The 15,240-nt window shown below is 43.8% G+C and overlaps 1 protein-coding gene across 6 annotated transcripts in view; it reads left to right on the forward strand.

The window, feature by feature from the left end:
- The window catches only part of WDR33 (WD repeat domain 33), a 414,563-nt gene that overhangs the window by 170,295 nt on the left and 229,028 nt on the right, over positions 1-15,240 (forward strand). For all 6 annotated transcript variants that reach the window (XM_029615296.1, XM_029615295.1, XM_029615298.1 and 3 more), the window contains 2 exons: positions 49-200; positions 1,795-1,892. In XM_029615296.1, the coding sequence (XP_029471156.1) occupies positions 49-200; positions 1,795-1,892 (250 nt within the window). The remainder of the gene's footprint in view (positions 1-48; positions 201-1,794; positions 1,893-15,240) is intronic.

Below are 15,240 nucleotides of genomic sequence, written 5' to 3' on the forward strand. Positions count from 1 at the left end.
ATTCTCTCTGAATGTTGTTTTTCCCCCTTCTCTAACTTTCCCCTGCAGGCTCATGATAGCCCTGTTAGAGCCATGACTTGGTCACACAATGACATGTGGATGTTGACAGCAGACCACGGTGGATACGTAAAATACTGGCAATCCAACATGAACAACGTCAAGATGTTCCAGGCACATAAGGAGGCGATTAGAGAGGCCAGGTTTATACCCAATCTAACCTTTTCTGTAGTTGATATTGGCATTTGTAGCCTGTTATCTGTGTGTATTCTGGGGGCTGGCATGCATGTGGTCCCTCCCCACCAGGGAGAGGTCCCTCACTCTAGGAGCAGCGTGGTATTTACCTTTGTTTTCACCTCATTTTGTGCAGCAGTGTTTTCCCAGGATCAACCTCTGCAATGTGATAGCCATGTATTTGTGTGCTGGATTTTTTACTGGTATTCTCTTTTCTCTGTGGTGACAATATGTACAATTCGTATTCCTTTTCATCTGCACTGTGTATGCCGCAAATCTTTCATTCCAAATAAAGAAATCCTTTTTTTTTAACAATCCAAAAGCTGAATAAAAAAAAAGATATAGATATATATATATTTACAAAATGAAACAAAGCGCGTGCAGAGTTCTCACAAAATAAAAATTTAATAAAGTGAAGAACTGCTTGGCTGCCTTGGCCCAAGCTGGCAAGAAAGGCATCGAGACAGCTTGCAGCAAGCAGAAGACTGTAATGTTGTAATGCTGAACTGGGTATGCAAGTTTAAGCAGAATAACTGATTCAGTGTGTGCGCTATATACAGGATTTATGCACTCTATTTCCTGCAAAAAGGACAAAGATTTGGGTTTGGGACCTGAATTTATCCTTTCTGATTAAGGGTTGTTCCGACTTCCATGGCACCCTGCTGTAAGACCAAAAATAAAGCTCTGGCAGCATCCCTTTGGGCTCATATAACAACTGTTCCCACATCTCCCCATCCCGTAAGCTTTTCTACCCCAGTTCATAACTCAGAGAAATGGTTTGGGTATTGCCACTGCAAGTCAGGATCTCAACAAACAGCATGAAACAATATTAGAAACTGAAATTGGTTGAACTTCATTTTTCCATTCTCTCCTTTGTTCCCCCTACTTCCTATATCTCAACAATTCCCAGGGTTATAGTGATTTTCTATAAGTAAATTCCACCCAACTTTAAAGTTCAGTTTCTCTAAAGGTAGAATAAAGTATTCATAATTTGGTATGATAATTGGACAGTGACCAGAGATCCTTTTGAAAGGCTGATAACCTGCTCAGCAAAGATTGGAAAGCCTGGCTGGTTCAGCTGAGCAGTGTGTTGTCCTTAATTCAATTACTGCCTGATCCTGATCCTATGTTGTGGCAGGAGAGGAGAGCAGGAATTCACTTTGCAGCTTTGTCAAAGGTGGCCACATGTTCCCCTGCAGGAATGGGAAAGAACTCATCTTAGAAGCAGCTTTGGTGGCATAGTTTACCTGTTGGCATGCAGTTCAGTTCTTAACACTGAAAGCCCCTTGGATGGCACTTTGTGATCCTCTGACCCCCTTTATGGTCAAGTCTCATAGCCGACAGATGTGGCACCATGAGTGCCATGAACTACAGAAGCCCTTGCTGTGGAACATATGATGGAAACTCTTTTTGGTATCATGTATGACCCATTTCCTCAATGTTCTGACTATCTGCAGCACGTGACCCCAGATTCATTGCAGTTTTGTGTTGCCCTGTCTGAGGAGAGTAGGTAATATGTTGAATGCTGACTTCTTTCCCCTGCTATGTGTCTTCATGTAACAGTTTCTCACCCACGGATAATAAATTTGCTACATGCTCTGACGACGGCACTGTTAGAATCTGGGACTTTCTGCGTTGCCATGAGGAGAGAATACTTCGAGGTATGTGGACAAATGAACCCTCCCGATTTGGTTAGTAGAGAAAAGGGTTAAACTTTATAATGTTTGTGATCAGAATTCAGCATTACCAACATGATTACATTCTCTGCTTGTGCGACACCATCCTGGAGTCTTTCTGGTGACTGCACCACAAAAGGAAACATGCCTCCATGGATAGCTCAGTTTTTTGAGAGAGGGACAGAAGTAAAATATCTTCTAGTCCCCTTCTTTCAGCCTATCTTCTTGATAAGATGCTACCTCCCTGCTCTGCTGAGAAGATGCTGTAATGCTTTTTCTAAACAGAATATTGTGCAACGCATTTGATATGTAGATTTTATATATGCTGACCTGCTTGAAGAACTCACATGTACACACATTCGTTCAAAAAGTCTCCATTCCTTTTACGAATGAATACAATGTTAAAGCAGGCCCTAGGTACTGCACACAGTTCTCATTATACACTGGGAAATAACTGAATCCATGCATTTCTTCTAACTTTGCTTTTCTAATATATGCAGTGCACCTCGAGTTCTACAAGAGGCACCTGTACCCACAAGTGTTACTTTTCTGAGCTAGATATGCAGTTTTTTTTTTAATTTGCAGGCATCATTCTATTTATAAGTTGCTTGATTTGGTTTTACTCAGTTTATACAATCAGTGTGAGATAAATTCTTATAACAACGAGGAGTTCTTGAAGAAATAGAACTGAATTTGGAGTGGGTGGGTTCCACAACCACATATGCCATATTTATTCATGAGATACTAATGAATCCATGTCTCATAATCTGACAAACTAAAGAAACTGTAGATTTATACATTCTTTGTATAAATTCAGAGGAGAATACACTTGTTGGACTGTAGTAGCAGATTATATTTATATAGCTGCAGACAAGAAAAATGCACCAACTTGAGTAAGACAGCATTGAGATCACACATGCATTTGTGAAAAGAAAGATGGTTAACCTTTTGGAGTGTGATAGCATGTAGATTGCAGCTCTGGGCATACAGGAAAGATACAGAAAGGCTCAATTGTTTTGAGTGCCACTGCACTGATTGAAAATAATTTCCAATTGCACCTTAATAAGTTGCCTGTATATATTATATCCCTTTGAACTCTAGAAGGAAGCTCTTTGGTGCAGTGCAAGTATTAAGAGCACTAGAAGTAAACTTTAAAGGATTAAGATCATACCCAAAATAACCTAGCTTAATACTGAGGTTGCTCCTGTCATAGTATACATAAAACAAACTCACTGCAACTCACTACCCCTGAGAAATGCAGGTTCTACCTAACGAGCAGTTGAAAGATTGCAATAAGAAAATATCTGGAATCCAGCTCTTTACTCATCTGTGGCATTTATCAGATCACGATTGTAAAAGCCCAATAAATTGAGAACATTTTCATTTCCACTCCCAAACAATTGCATTCTGTATGCATCCTGAGAGAGAAAATAATACATCACGGACACACATTTATCATGCCTGCTTTTATCCAGGAAAGAAAAGAATCTCTATAGTACTGCAGCCCACACACCATTTGTATATATTCAGGAGATAGAGCTCTGCAGTGCCTAGATTAGTTGTATTTATCCAAGGGTATAATTGCTTGTACAGAGTTGCATATTCTGGAGTATAAACGCTTGTAGATTATGACCTCGTGCTGGTTTTACATTGACTAGTACAGAGAACCTGCAACCAGCTTCCATTATATACTTTGTACTTTTTAAAACAAAATAAATGAGAAAAAAAAGTTCTTTTTCCCCCTCCACAAGAGTCTTTCTTTCAAAACATTTTCTTTTGCCTGTCCTTCTCCTTGTAGGAAAGTAGATTTCTATTTGTGAAAGACGTCTGTAAGAAAACTCTGTATTAGAAACCTGGTGTGTTGCTCTGTAGTGAATCATGGCACTTACATTTTTCCAGCTCTGTGATGTATAGCTATGTATGAAATTATTTCTGTGTAGTATTGTTTTTTGTTACCATAGTCTTAGGATATGGTAATAATTTTTTGGATAGTTCTTTGTTACCCACCTTTTAGTAGTACCTAATCCTAAGCATGCTATGATGAAGTTAAAAAAAAAAAAAAATAGTGCAGCTCCTACTACCCATTAATTTCTCATTTGGTACTTTTCCATGTTAGTGTGAATAAGTTCTTTATATTTAGTAAGGATATGCTGTCGTTTCAAAGCCTAGCTCATTTGTTTCCTGGAGTTTTACATCCACCTTCAATTAAATCTTACTTATGTTCACCCACATTCTTCTCCTAGCAGAACCTACTCTGAATGAGCAAGGATTATGCCCCAGAGCTAAACCCCCTTTAAACCCCTGTGTGAATGGGGTGCACCTCTTTGGCAGGCCAGGATTTGTGGTGTTTGATGTAGGAGAGTTTGCACACTCTGCCCACTAAGTCAGAGGGCCCTGGCCCAAGCTGGTACTTTGTGGGGCTTCCCTATATGGACCGGGAGATTCCAATTTTTCTGCCCCGGCAGGAGTGAGGAGCAGCAGATGCTTTTAGCCAGTTAACACCTTGGTTACTCTGGAAGTGGGATGCACTTCTTTGGTAGCCATAAGTCTTGTTCTCAGTGGGCAAGCAGCTTTTGGCGTTTGGTGCAGGAGAGTCTGCACACTCTGCCCACTAAGGCTGGTGGTCCTGGCCCAAGCCAATGTCCCATGGGGCTTTCCTGAATAGTCCTGGTGAATCCATTTTTCTGCCAACCTGGGTCAGTACTATTTCATTTTCAGTGGCGGTACCTTTACATATGTTATGTTGCCAGGTGACAGCAACCAGCCTGAGTTACTGGGGAGGGTGCAGTTGAGGGACCAATGACTGGGAAGGTATAGCCACCCAATTGATCCAAGTTGGAGCCTTTGTTTTCTATATCTGAAACCTATAGATCTTATGTTTGAAAATGACTGCACATCCCTAATATTTAGTGCATATAAACATAATGAACTTATTTAGTTAATGGTAGATATTAACTATTTGCTCAAGCATATAAAAACATCTTTCAAATATTCAAATGGAAAGTTGACTTCAACTCACATAGGTGTATAGCACTATAGAACGCTATAGCAGAGTAGAATTCTCTGCCTAGTGGCAGGCATGACTAGCACAGGAACCAATCTGATAAAGTAGCACAGCTGCAAAATAAGAATCAGTTCAGTAGACAACAGAAGGATCAAAGAACTTCATTCAAAAACTGGAAGAAGGAGCCATCTGAAGAAAATAGGAATAAGCATTAGCAAGTTAAATGTAAAACATTGATAAGACAGGCTAAGAATGAATTTGAAAAGAAGCTGGCCGTAGAAGCAAACTCTTAATAAAAACTTTTAAAATATATATCTGAAGCAGGAAGCCTCAACGGATTCAGTTGGACTGTTTGATGAAGGAGGGGTTAAAGGGGCACTTAGGGAAGATAACACGATTGTAGAAAGACTAACTGAATTCTTTACTTTAGTATTTACTAATGAGAATGTTGGTGAGATACTGGTTAGGTAGCGTTTTTTTAAGGTGATAATTCAAATAAACTAAACCAAATCACAGTGAACCTGGAAAATATAGTAGGCTAGATTGAAGAGTTCAAATCGCCTGGACCAGATGGTATACACAGAGTTCTGAAAACTCAAAAATAAAATTTCAGATCTATTATTAGTAAGTTGTAACCTATCATTAAAATTGTCCATTGATCCTGAAGATTGGAGACTAGCCAATGTAGACCCATATTTAAAAAGGGCACCAGAGGTGATCTGGGAAACTATAGACCAGTGAGTCTGACTTCAGTGCTGAGAAAAATTGTGGAAACTATTCTAAAAAACAAAATCACAGAACAGATAGGTAGACATGATTTAATGGGACAGAGCCAGCATGGATTTACCAAAGTGAAGTCTTGTATCACAAATCTACATTTTTTGAAGGAGTAAAGGTGAGCAGCTAGATGTAATGCATTTGGAATTTCAGAAGGCATCTGACAAAGTCCCCCAATAAAGACTCCTAAGAAAATTAAAAAGTCATGGGATAGGAGGCAATGTCCTTTTGTGGATTGCAAACTGGTTAAAAGATAGGAAACAGAATAGGATTAAATAGTTTACTCAGTGGAGAAAGGTAAACAGTGGAGTACCTAAGGGATCTATACTTGGACTGGTGCTTTTCAATATATATATATATAAATGATCTGGAAAGGGGAACAACAAATGAAGTGATCAAATTTAGAGATGACTCAAAATTATTCAGAGTTGTTAAATCACAAGCAGATTGTGATAAATTGCAGGAAGACCTTTTGAGATTATTAGACTGGACATTCAAATGGCAGATGACATTTGTGGACATGTGCAAAGTAAATCACATTGGGAAAGCAAGCTGTAGTTATACAATGTTAGGTTCCATAATAGGAATTACCATCCAGGAAAAAGATCTAGGCGTCCTAGTGGACAGTACATTGAAATTGTCGGCTCAGTGTGCTATAGCATTCAAAAAAGCAAAAAATGTTAATAATTATTAGGAAAGAAATCAGAGAATAAAACAGAGAATGTCATAATGCCTTTGTATTGCTTCATGATGAAACCACACCTTGAGTATTGTGTGCAATTCTGGTCACTGCTTTGAAAAAAAGATATACTTGCACTAGAAAAGGTACTGAGAAGGGTGAGCAAAATGATAAAGGGGATGGAATGACTCCCCTATGAAGAAAGGCTAAAGAGGTTGGGGTTAATCAGTTTGGAGAAGAGACGTCAGATGGGGGGATATGATAGAGGTTTATAAAATTATGCAAATATCAGAATGGGTAAATGGGAATATGGGAATTGGTTATCTACTCTTTCAGATAATACAAGGACTAAGGGGCAGTCCATAAAGTCAGCAAGTAGCACATTTAAAACATTGGAGAACATTTTTTCATTCAACGTGCAGTTACCCTCTACAATTCATTTCCAGAGGATGTGGTAAAGGCAGTTAGCTTAGCTGGGTATTAAAAAAAAAAAAAAAAAAAAAAAAGGTTTGGACAAGTACCCGGAGAAGTCCATAAACTACTATAAATCAAGCTGACTTGGAGAATAGTAATTTATGGGCCAATGCTGCTTATTACCAGCATTAGTAGCTTGGGATGTATTTTTGTATGTATGTTTGGGTACTTGCCCAGGTACTTATATCCTGGATTGGCCACTGTTGGAAACAATGCTGGGCTTGTTGGACCCTCGTTCTGACCCAGTATGGGAACTTCTTATGTTCTTATAATAGTGAGAGGCAAAGCAGAGAATTTGCATTGTTGGGGATGGAGGGTGAGGGGAGGGGTGACAAAAGAAGCGAAAGAGAGGATAGAAAGAAAAATAGGGGACAAACTGTAGAAGCGTTTTGGAGAGTGGTTGTGGCATCTTATAACAAGTTAGGGGGAAAGATCATTGAGATAGTTAGATGAGCTTAATGAAAAAGGAAGTCAGGAAATGGAGTGCAAGTGAGAATTAACGCTGAGGCAGGAAGGGGAGAGTGGATGGAAGAAAACGTACTGGTAATCAGATAAGGAAAAGAGAATGAAGTGAAAGAAACTGGTCAAAATATGGGAGGAAAAAAAGCATGGAAGGAAAATTGAGATAAAGAACAGAAGATAGAAAGTAAAATTAAGGAAATGCATAGAACATTTATTTCTATTTAATTGCTTCTATAAAGCATGCAAAACAATTTTCAAAACAATCACAGCATAAAATACAATATAATTATTACATATATAAATACAATTAAAAACATTCAAAATTACTCTTCATTGTCTAGCCACATGTGTAAGAAACACATTGGAAAAGTGCACTGTTCTGGAGAGTGGCATAAAGTCACTTTCTCTTTCTCCAGTCCCTTCTCTCTTCCTACTTTGGACCTCCAGCCCCTTTTCTCCACCTCATATGAAATGTCTCTATCAGTAATAATATCAATAGCAGGCAGTGAGTACAGGGACTGAGCCAGTGCATATCTACAAGCTTCACAGTGCTTTTCTCTTTAAAGGAAAAGTCTTAGAAACCCTAGATTTTATTTTTATTTGAGATTGGATTGTGCTATTGGTTTATTTTGCACTTTAGCTTTATAACTTGGCTTGACTCTAGGTTTCTCACAAGACAAGCAGGATGGTAGTCCTCACATATGGGGGACATCACAGGATGGAGCCCAATCACGGAACACTTCTGTCAAAGTTTCCAGAACTTTGACTGGCCCCTACTGGGCATGCCCAGCATGGCACTAACCCTGCAGCCAGCAGGGGTCCCCCTTCAGTCTTCTTTTTTCTGCGCAGCAGTAGCCACGTGGATAAGGAGCTCTGCAGAGATTCCTGACAGGAATTTTCCTCACAGAATTTACTGAAATTTAATTGACCCCACAGGGGTTCCTCCTTCAACTTTTTCAAGCCACGCTACTACGGTAAGTTTTTTACCCGTTTTCCATCGATTACCATCGAGTTTGGCCCTTGTGGCCTACTGGCCGTCGACTGTACCGCGGCTCAATTTTTTCATGACCATGGTGTCGGTTCCACCGGTGCCCGGACTGTAATCGCACCATGTCCATCACAGACCTTCACAAAGTCTGTGTAATGTGTCTTAGAAGGGAGCACGATGTCCTAACCTGCACTAAATGTGCCCTTATGACACCAAAAGGTCGCAAGGCTAGAGTGGAGAAGATGGAACTTCTCTTCCGCGCTCAAACCCCGACTCAGTCCATTGCATCGACGTCGTCAGAACCGGCACTGTCAACTTCATGCAGCATCAGGCCCCAGCCGGTGGCTGTCCGGCATCGACGACTTCTCGGCCTTTGTCACCCTCTACTCCCCTTCAGGACCAAGGGGATCGTAGAGATAAACATCGCCACTGGTATCGAAAGTCTCGGACCATCGAGGGAGCGAAATCATCGACCTCGCCATCGTCTGAGCTGCCGTCTAAGAAACCCCATCCAGAAAAGACACCGACCTTTTCGGCGACCGGGTCACCGAGGCAACCCTCACCCGACAGGGTATCGGGAACCACGACTCCGCCTTTAACGGTGGTCCTCTAGCTTTGCCTCTGCCTCCTTCTTCTGTTCCGGAGCTGGGGCTGCTTGCTCCAGGTCTCCGAGAAGAACTGGACCGGATGGTTCAGGAGGCCATCGACAAGGCGATGCATCGACTCTAGGTTCCTCCGACACCGGTACTGATTGCGGAACCGACCATTGACCCGATTCCAGCAGCGTTTGCACCGCTGCTCTCGAGGATGGAAACGCTTATGGCTGCTTTTCCACCGATGGACCCAGGGTCACCGATGGCTCCGGTGTCCTCCCCGCTTGCTTTGTCATTGGGAGGAGAAACACCGTTCCGCATCCCTCCTTCAGGATTTCTGCCAATGCCTCAGCCGTCGATGCCGATCCGTCCGGTGCCGACGCATCCATCTGCACCACTGAGCCATCCATCGATGCCCTCGATGTCTGCACCGGTGCCTTCGATGCCCTCATCGGTGCCTCCAGTTATTCCTTCAAGTCCTTCGGAGCCTCGACCAGGACCTTCAGGGATTCCACCGCCCTGTCCTCCTCTAGTCCCTAGAGGACCAGGTGCTGATCCCTACGACACCTGGACTGATGATTCTTCACCAGACACCGATGATTTGCCTTCACCACCTTCACCTACTGAAAATAGAAAGCGTTCTCCCCCAGAGGACCTTTCCTTCATAAATTTTGTGAAGGAAATGTCTGAATTGGTTCCCTTCCAATTGCAGACTGAACAAGATGGCAGGCTATCAAATGATGGCGCTGTTACAATTCCTGGATGCTCCCAAGGAAATAACCTCCATCCCTATCCACCAGGTTCTTCTAGCTCTCCTCAAAAAGAACTGGGAACATCCTGGCTCGGTTGCTCCAGTACATAGAAAAGCTGACACGACCTATCTCATTCAGTCAGCTCCAGGCTTTCGCAAACCTCAATTGGATCACCAATCTGTGGTTGTCGAATCTGCCCAGAAAAGAGCAAGGAGATCAAAACCTCACACTTCCTTTCCCCCAGGCAAGGAACAGAAATTCCTAGATGCCATTGGTTGCTGTGTTTTCCAGGGATCAATGCTCATCTCCAGAATTGCCTCTTATCAGCTCTATATGACCCAATACAACAGGGTCTTATTTAAGCAGATACAAGACTTAACAGACTCCCTGCCTCAGCAATTTCAAGATCAACACCAAACCCTAGTAAACAAGGGTTTTGAGGCAGGCAAGCATGAGATCAGATCATCTTACGATATCTTTGACACTGTTACCAGGATATCTGCAGCTGCTATTTTGGCAAGACGGGCTTGGCTCAAGTCTTCCGACCTTCGCCCTGAAGTTCAGGACAGATTGTCCGACCTGCCCTGTGTAGGAGACAATCTGTTTGGCGAGCAGATTCAACGGACGGTAGCGGAACTCAAGGACCATCATGAGTCCCTGAGACAGCTCTCTCTGATGCCTTCTGAGTACTCTTCAAAACAGCCTTTTTGGAAGGACTCTAAGAAGTCATTCTTCTGCCTGAAGAAGTCCTACCCGTTACCATCTAGAACCCGTTCTACGAGACCATTTCAAAAAGCTCAGTCTCATCAGACACAAAAACAAAAACCGCAAGCAGCTCCTCAGCCGGGCCCTTCTTCCGGTTTTTGACTCCTGCATAGAGAGCAGCAGCCAGTTTCCATTGCCCCACATACCAGTGGGAGGTCGATTGTGCCATTTCAACAACAGGTGGCACTCAGTCACCTCAGACCGGTGGGTCCTAGCGATAATTGCTCAAGGTTATCGTCTGAACTTTCTCTCCATTCCACCGGACTCCCCTCTATTGATGTGGAGAACATCCGACCGCTCGCTACTCCTGGAGCAGGAGGTCTCCCCCCTCCTCCAATCCAGAGCAATAGAACCAGTGCCATACTCACAACAAGGCCTAGGGTTCTATTCCCGGTACTTTCTAATCCCCAAAAAAATCAGGAGGCGTTCGTCCAATTCTGGATCTATGTGCCCTCAAGTACCTCCAGTGAGAGAAGTTCAAAATGGTAACCTTGGGCTCTCTTCTTACTCTTCTACAAAGAGGAGACTGGCTCTGCTCTCTAGACCTCCAGGACGCATACACTCATATCGAGATAATTCCATCTCATCGCAAATACCTGAGGTTTCTAGTAGGCCCCAAGCACTACCAATACCGAGTGCTTCCATTCGGCCTTGCGTCTGCACCACAAGTCTTCACAAAATGCCTCATCGTAGTTGCAGCCTTCCCCAGGACTCAAGGTGTCCACGTCTACCCCTATCTAGACGATTGGTTAATCAAGGCTCCCACTCAGCAAGCTGCTCTGTCGTCCCTACATCTAACCTTACACACTCTAATTTCGCTCGGATTTCTCGTCAATTATGACAAATCCTACTTAGTCCCATCTCAAACCTTATCGTTCATTGGGGCAGACTTGGACACCTTGCAGGCAAAGGCTTTTCTGCCTCGACAGCGAGCTCTCATGCTCGTGTCTCTTGCACACCAGCTGCAGACTCAGCACTCCACGACTGCACACCACTTTCTCATCCTCCTGGGTCACATGGCGTCCTCAGTTCAGGTCACCCCAATGGCCCTTTTGGCCATGAGAGTCATGCAGTGGACTCTAAGGTCACAGTGGACTCAATCCATTCAGCCCCTGTCGACCATTGTCCACGTAACAGACTCACTCCGTCAGTCTCTCGCCTGGTGGAGAAATCAGGTCAATCTCCTCCAGGGCTTGTCCTTCCAGGCTCCAGACCCTCTAACTCTCACCACCGATGCTTCCAACCTCGGCTGGGGAGCCCACGTGGCCGATCTGCAGACACAAAGATCTTGGTCTCCAGAGGAAGCCAAACACCAAATAAATTTCCTGGAGCTTCGAGCAATCAGATTATGCTCTCAGGGTATTTCAGGATCGCCTCTCCAACCAAGTCATCCTGATCCAGACGCACAACCAGGTGGCCATGTGGTACATCAACAAACAGGGAGGGACGGACTCCTACCTTCTGTGTCAGGAAGCTGTGCAGATATGGGCGGAAGCCCTCTCCCACTCGATGTACCTCAGGGCCACCTACTTGCCAGGGGTGGACAATGTGTTGGCAGACAAGCTAAGTCGCACCTTTCAACCACACGAGTGGTCTCTCAACCCCTCAGTAGCGAACTAGATCTTCGACCAATAGGGTTATCCTCAAATAGACCTCTTTGCGTCACCTCAAAATCGCAAAGTAGACAACTTCTGCTCCCTCACTCGCAGCCAACACCATCAGCCAAGAGACGCGTTCTCCCTATCATGGGCAACCGGTCTCTTATATGCATTCCCTTCACTTCCACTTCTCTCGAAGACTCTCGTGAAGTTATGTCAGGACAAGGGAACCATGATCCTGATAGCACCCCACTGGCCGCTCCAAGTATGATTTCCAATACTTCAGGATCTCTCCATTCGCAGGCACATTCCCTTGGGAAAGGTCCCGCTTCTAATCACTCAAAACGACGGGTGCCTACGCCACCCCAATCTTCAGGCCTTATCCCTGACGGCATGGATGTTGAAAGGTTAATCCTTCAACCACTTAACCTTTCTGAGCCAGTCTCCCGTGTCCTGATTGCTTCACGGAAGCCTTCCATGAGGAAATCATATTCTTACAAATGGACCAGGTTCACGTCATGGTGCTCTTCTCAATCCCTTGACCCCTTTACCTGTCCAATCACCAAGTTTCTGGACTATCTCTGGCATTTGTCAGAGTCAGGTCGAAAAACTTCCTCCATCAGAATGCATGTCAGTGCGGTAGCTGCCTTCCATAAAGGTGTTGGGGATGTTCCTATATCAGTACTACCCCTTGTAACATGTTTTTTGAAGGGCTTGCTTCACCTCAAGCCTCCTTTGCATCCTCCGGCCCCTTCTTGGGACCTCAACCTAGTTTTGGGTTGGCTCATGAAACCACCATTTGAGCCTCTTCAATCCTGTGACCTTCGCTATCTCACATGGAAAGTGATTTTCCTTTTGGCAATCACTTCGGCTCGCAGAGTTAGTGAGTTACAGGCTCTAGTTACCTACCCGCCTTACACTAAACTTCTGCAGGACCGGGCAGTACTCCGCACTCACCCTAAGTTCTTACCTAAGGTAGTATCGGAGTTTCACATTAATCAATTCATTATACTACCTACCGTCTTTCCCAGGCCCCATTCCAATCCAGGAGAGCAGGCTCTGCATACCCTTGACTATAAACGGGCTCTAGCGTTCTACATAGACCGTACAGCTGCCCACAGGAAAATCACTCAATTGTTTGTCTCTTTCCATTCCATCAAATTGGGGCAGCCTGTGGGTAAGCAGACTCTCTCTTCCTAGTTGGCGGACTGCATATCCTTTGCTATCAGCAATCGGGCATTCCACTTCAAGACCGTGTTAAAGCACACTCTGTGAGGGCCATGGCGACTTCAGTAGCACACCTACGATCAGTGCCGCTTCCTGACATTTGCAGGGCTGCCACCTGGAGTTCTCTCCATACCTTTACAGCCCATTATTGCTTAGACAAAGCCGGAAGACAGGATTCCATCTTTGGCCAGTCTGTGTTGCGCAACCTGATTACAACGTGACGTACCAACACCCTTCCGCCTGCCCGGTAGGGTTCAGGATGTCCTCGGCCAAATTTTATCCCAGGCCTAGTGCCTTGCACGCCTGCGTACATTTGGTGCATGTTCGGACATCCTCAGCTCGGTACTCACCCATATGTGAGGACTACCATCCTGCTTGTTCTGTGAGAAAGCAAATGTTGCTTACCTGTAACAGGTGTTCTCACAGGACAGCAGGATATTAGTCCTCACGAAACCCGCCCGCCGCACCGTGGTCTTGGGTTTGTAATATTTTCTTATTTTATTTTTCGGCACTACCTGTAGCTTTTTAACAAGACTGAAGGGGGACCCCTGCTGGCTGCAGGGTTGGGGCCATGCTGGGCATGCCCAATAGGGGCCAGTCAAAAATTCTGGAAACTTTGACAGAAGTGCTCTGTGTTTGGGCTCCATCCTGTGATGTCACCCATATGTGAGGACTAACATCCTGCTGTCCTGTGAGAACATCTGTTACAGGTAAGCAATGTTTGCTTTAGGAAACTGATACTGATAACTATGGGAATTGCTTTTCAAATAATTGTATAATATAAATTATGGAGAGAGAGCATTTGGCCTCCATGATCAGATGCAAAGAACCACACTGATGAGTTACATGGCCTGTGTTGCATGTGTTATGTTGGAGGCATGCTCTAGAGGTTTTTGAGTACCTTTGAGTATTCATAGAGGTTTCATGTTCATTTATCAGAAGAGGATGTCTTGCTTCACCACTGCTGTCATTTTAGACCTCAGTCATTTTTCAGATTTTCTGCTTTGGCACTCTGGAAAATCTTTTTGATCAGGTTTTGTTTTTCAGCCTTGTAGTCACACTAGTTAAGCTTTATCACTTTTTTTCAAGTTTTTTGACTCACATTGCTGCTACCTCAGGTTAAACATTATTAGAGTTTTGACCCTGTTGAACCCTCTTTAGTGTTTGATTAAGAAGTAGATTATCAACTTTGAGACATACCCGGAGTGTCCCCAGATATTGTCCCTTATGTCTTACTACAAATGCTTCGGTGAAGGCAACAATAATTTTTGTATACAGTTTTTATGCCAGATGTTGCTATAAATAGTTTTGGTCCAGTAGAAGAGGCTCTGAATGTATCTGAGTGCTGCTAGTAAATCCAGCTTGAAGATGATCTTTTTTTTTTAAAAGGCCCAGGAAACAAACCATGATCATTTCGGTGACTAAACATTCTAGTGTTCCTCTGCTACTTTGACTCCTCAGTCCAAGGATAGGTCTCAGAGAAGAAGCAAGTCCTGCTTCCCCTGACTTGAGTCAGTACCACCACTTAGGTTCAAAGTATTTGGCTCACAAGTTGAAACAAGCGAGTGTTGAAGTGTCAGCATCTCCATGACTGCATGGCATGGAAGATTAGGTTGTGGTTGAAGTGTCCTATGCTCTGAAGCAGCCATGCCTGTATGACCATCCAATTTTCTGTTCTGAGCTTGGTTTGTCATGGTCTCACATGACAAAGGCCAAGATACAGGCAATGAGCAGTTTCTCCACTAAGTTTTTGTGGAAGTCCAGTCATGTATGACTTCTATCCTGATTTTGTCACTTGAGATATTCAGCTTGGAATTGGACAAGTTGGTTAGCTTCTACCAGTAACTGTAGCCAGAGATCCAGAACAGTATCCAACTCCACAGTGAGGAGAAGAACTGCTCAATATGAGCAACTAGTTCAGCTCAGTTTCCACTGGCAGATGTAGCCAGAGATTCCGGCGAGCATCCAGGACAAGGTGAAGAGCTGGCCCAGCTCCAAGAGAGGATCGCCACTG

This window comes from Rhinatrema bivittatum, chromosome 9 (genome assembly GCF_901001135.1).
Source record: "Rhinatrema bivittatum chromosome 9, aRhiBiv1.1, whole genome shotgun sequence".
Taxonomy (NCBI): domain Eukaryota; kingdom Metazoa; phylum Chordata; class Amphibia; order Gymnophiona; family Rhinatrematidae; genus Rhinatrema; species Rhinatrema bivittatum.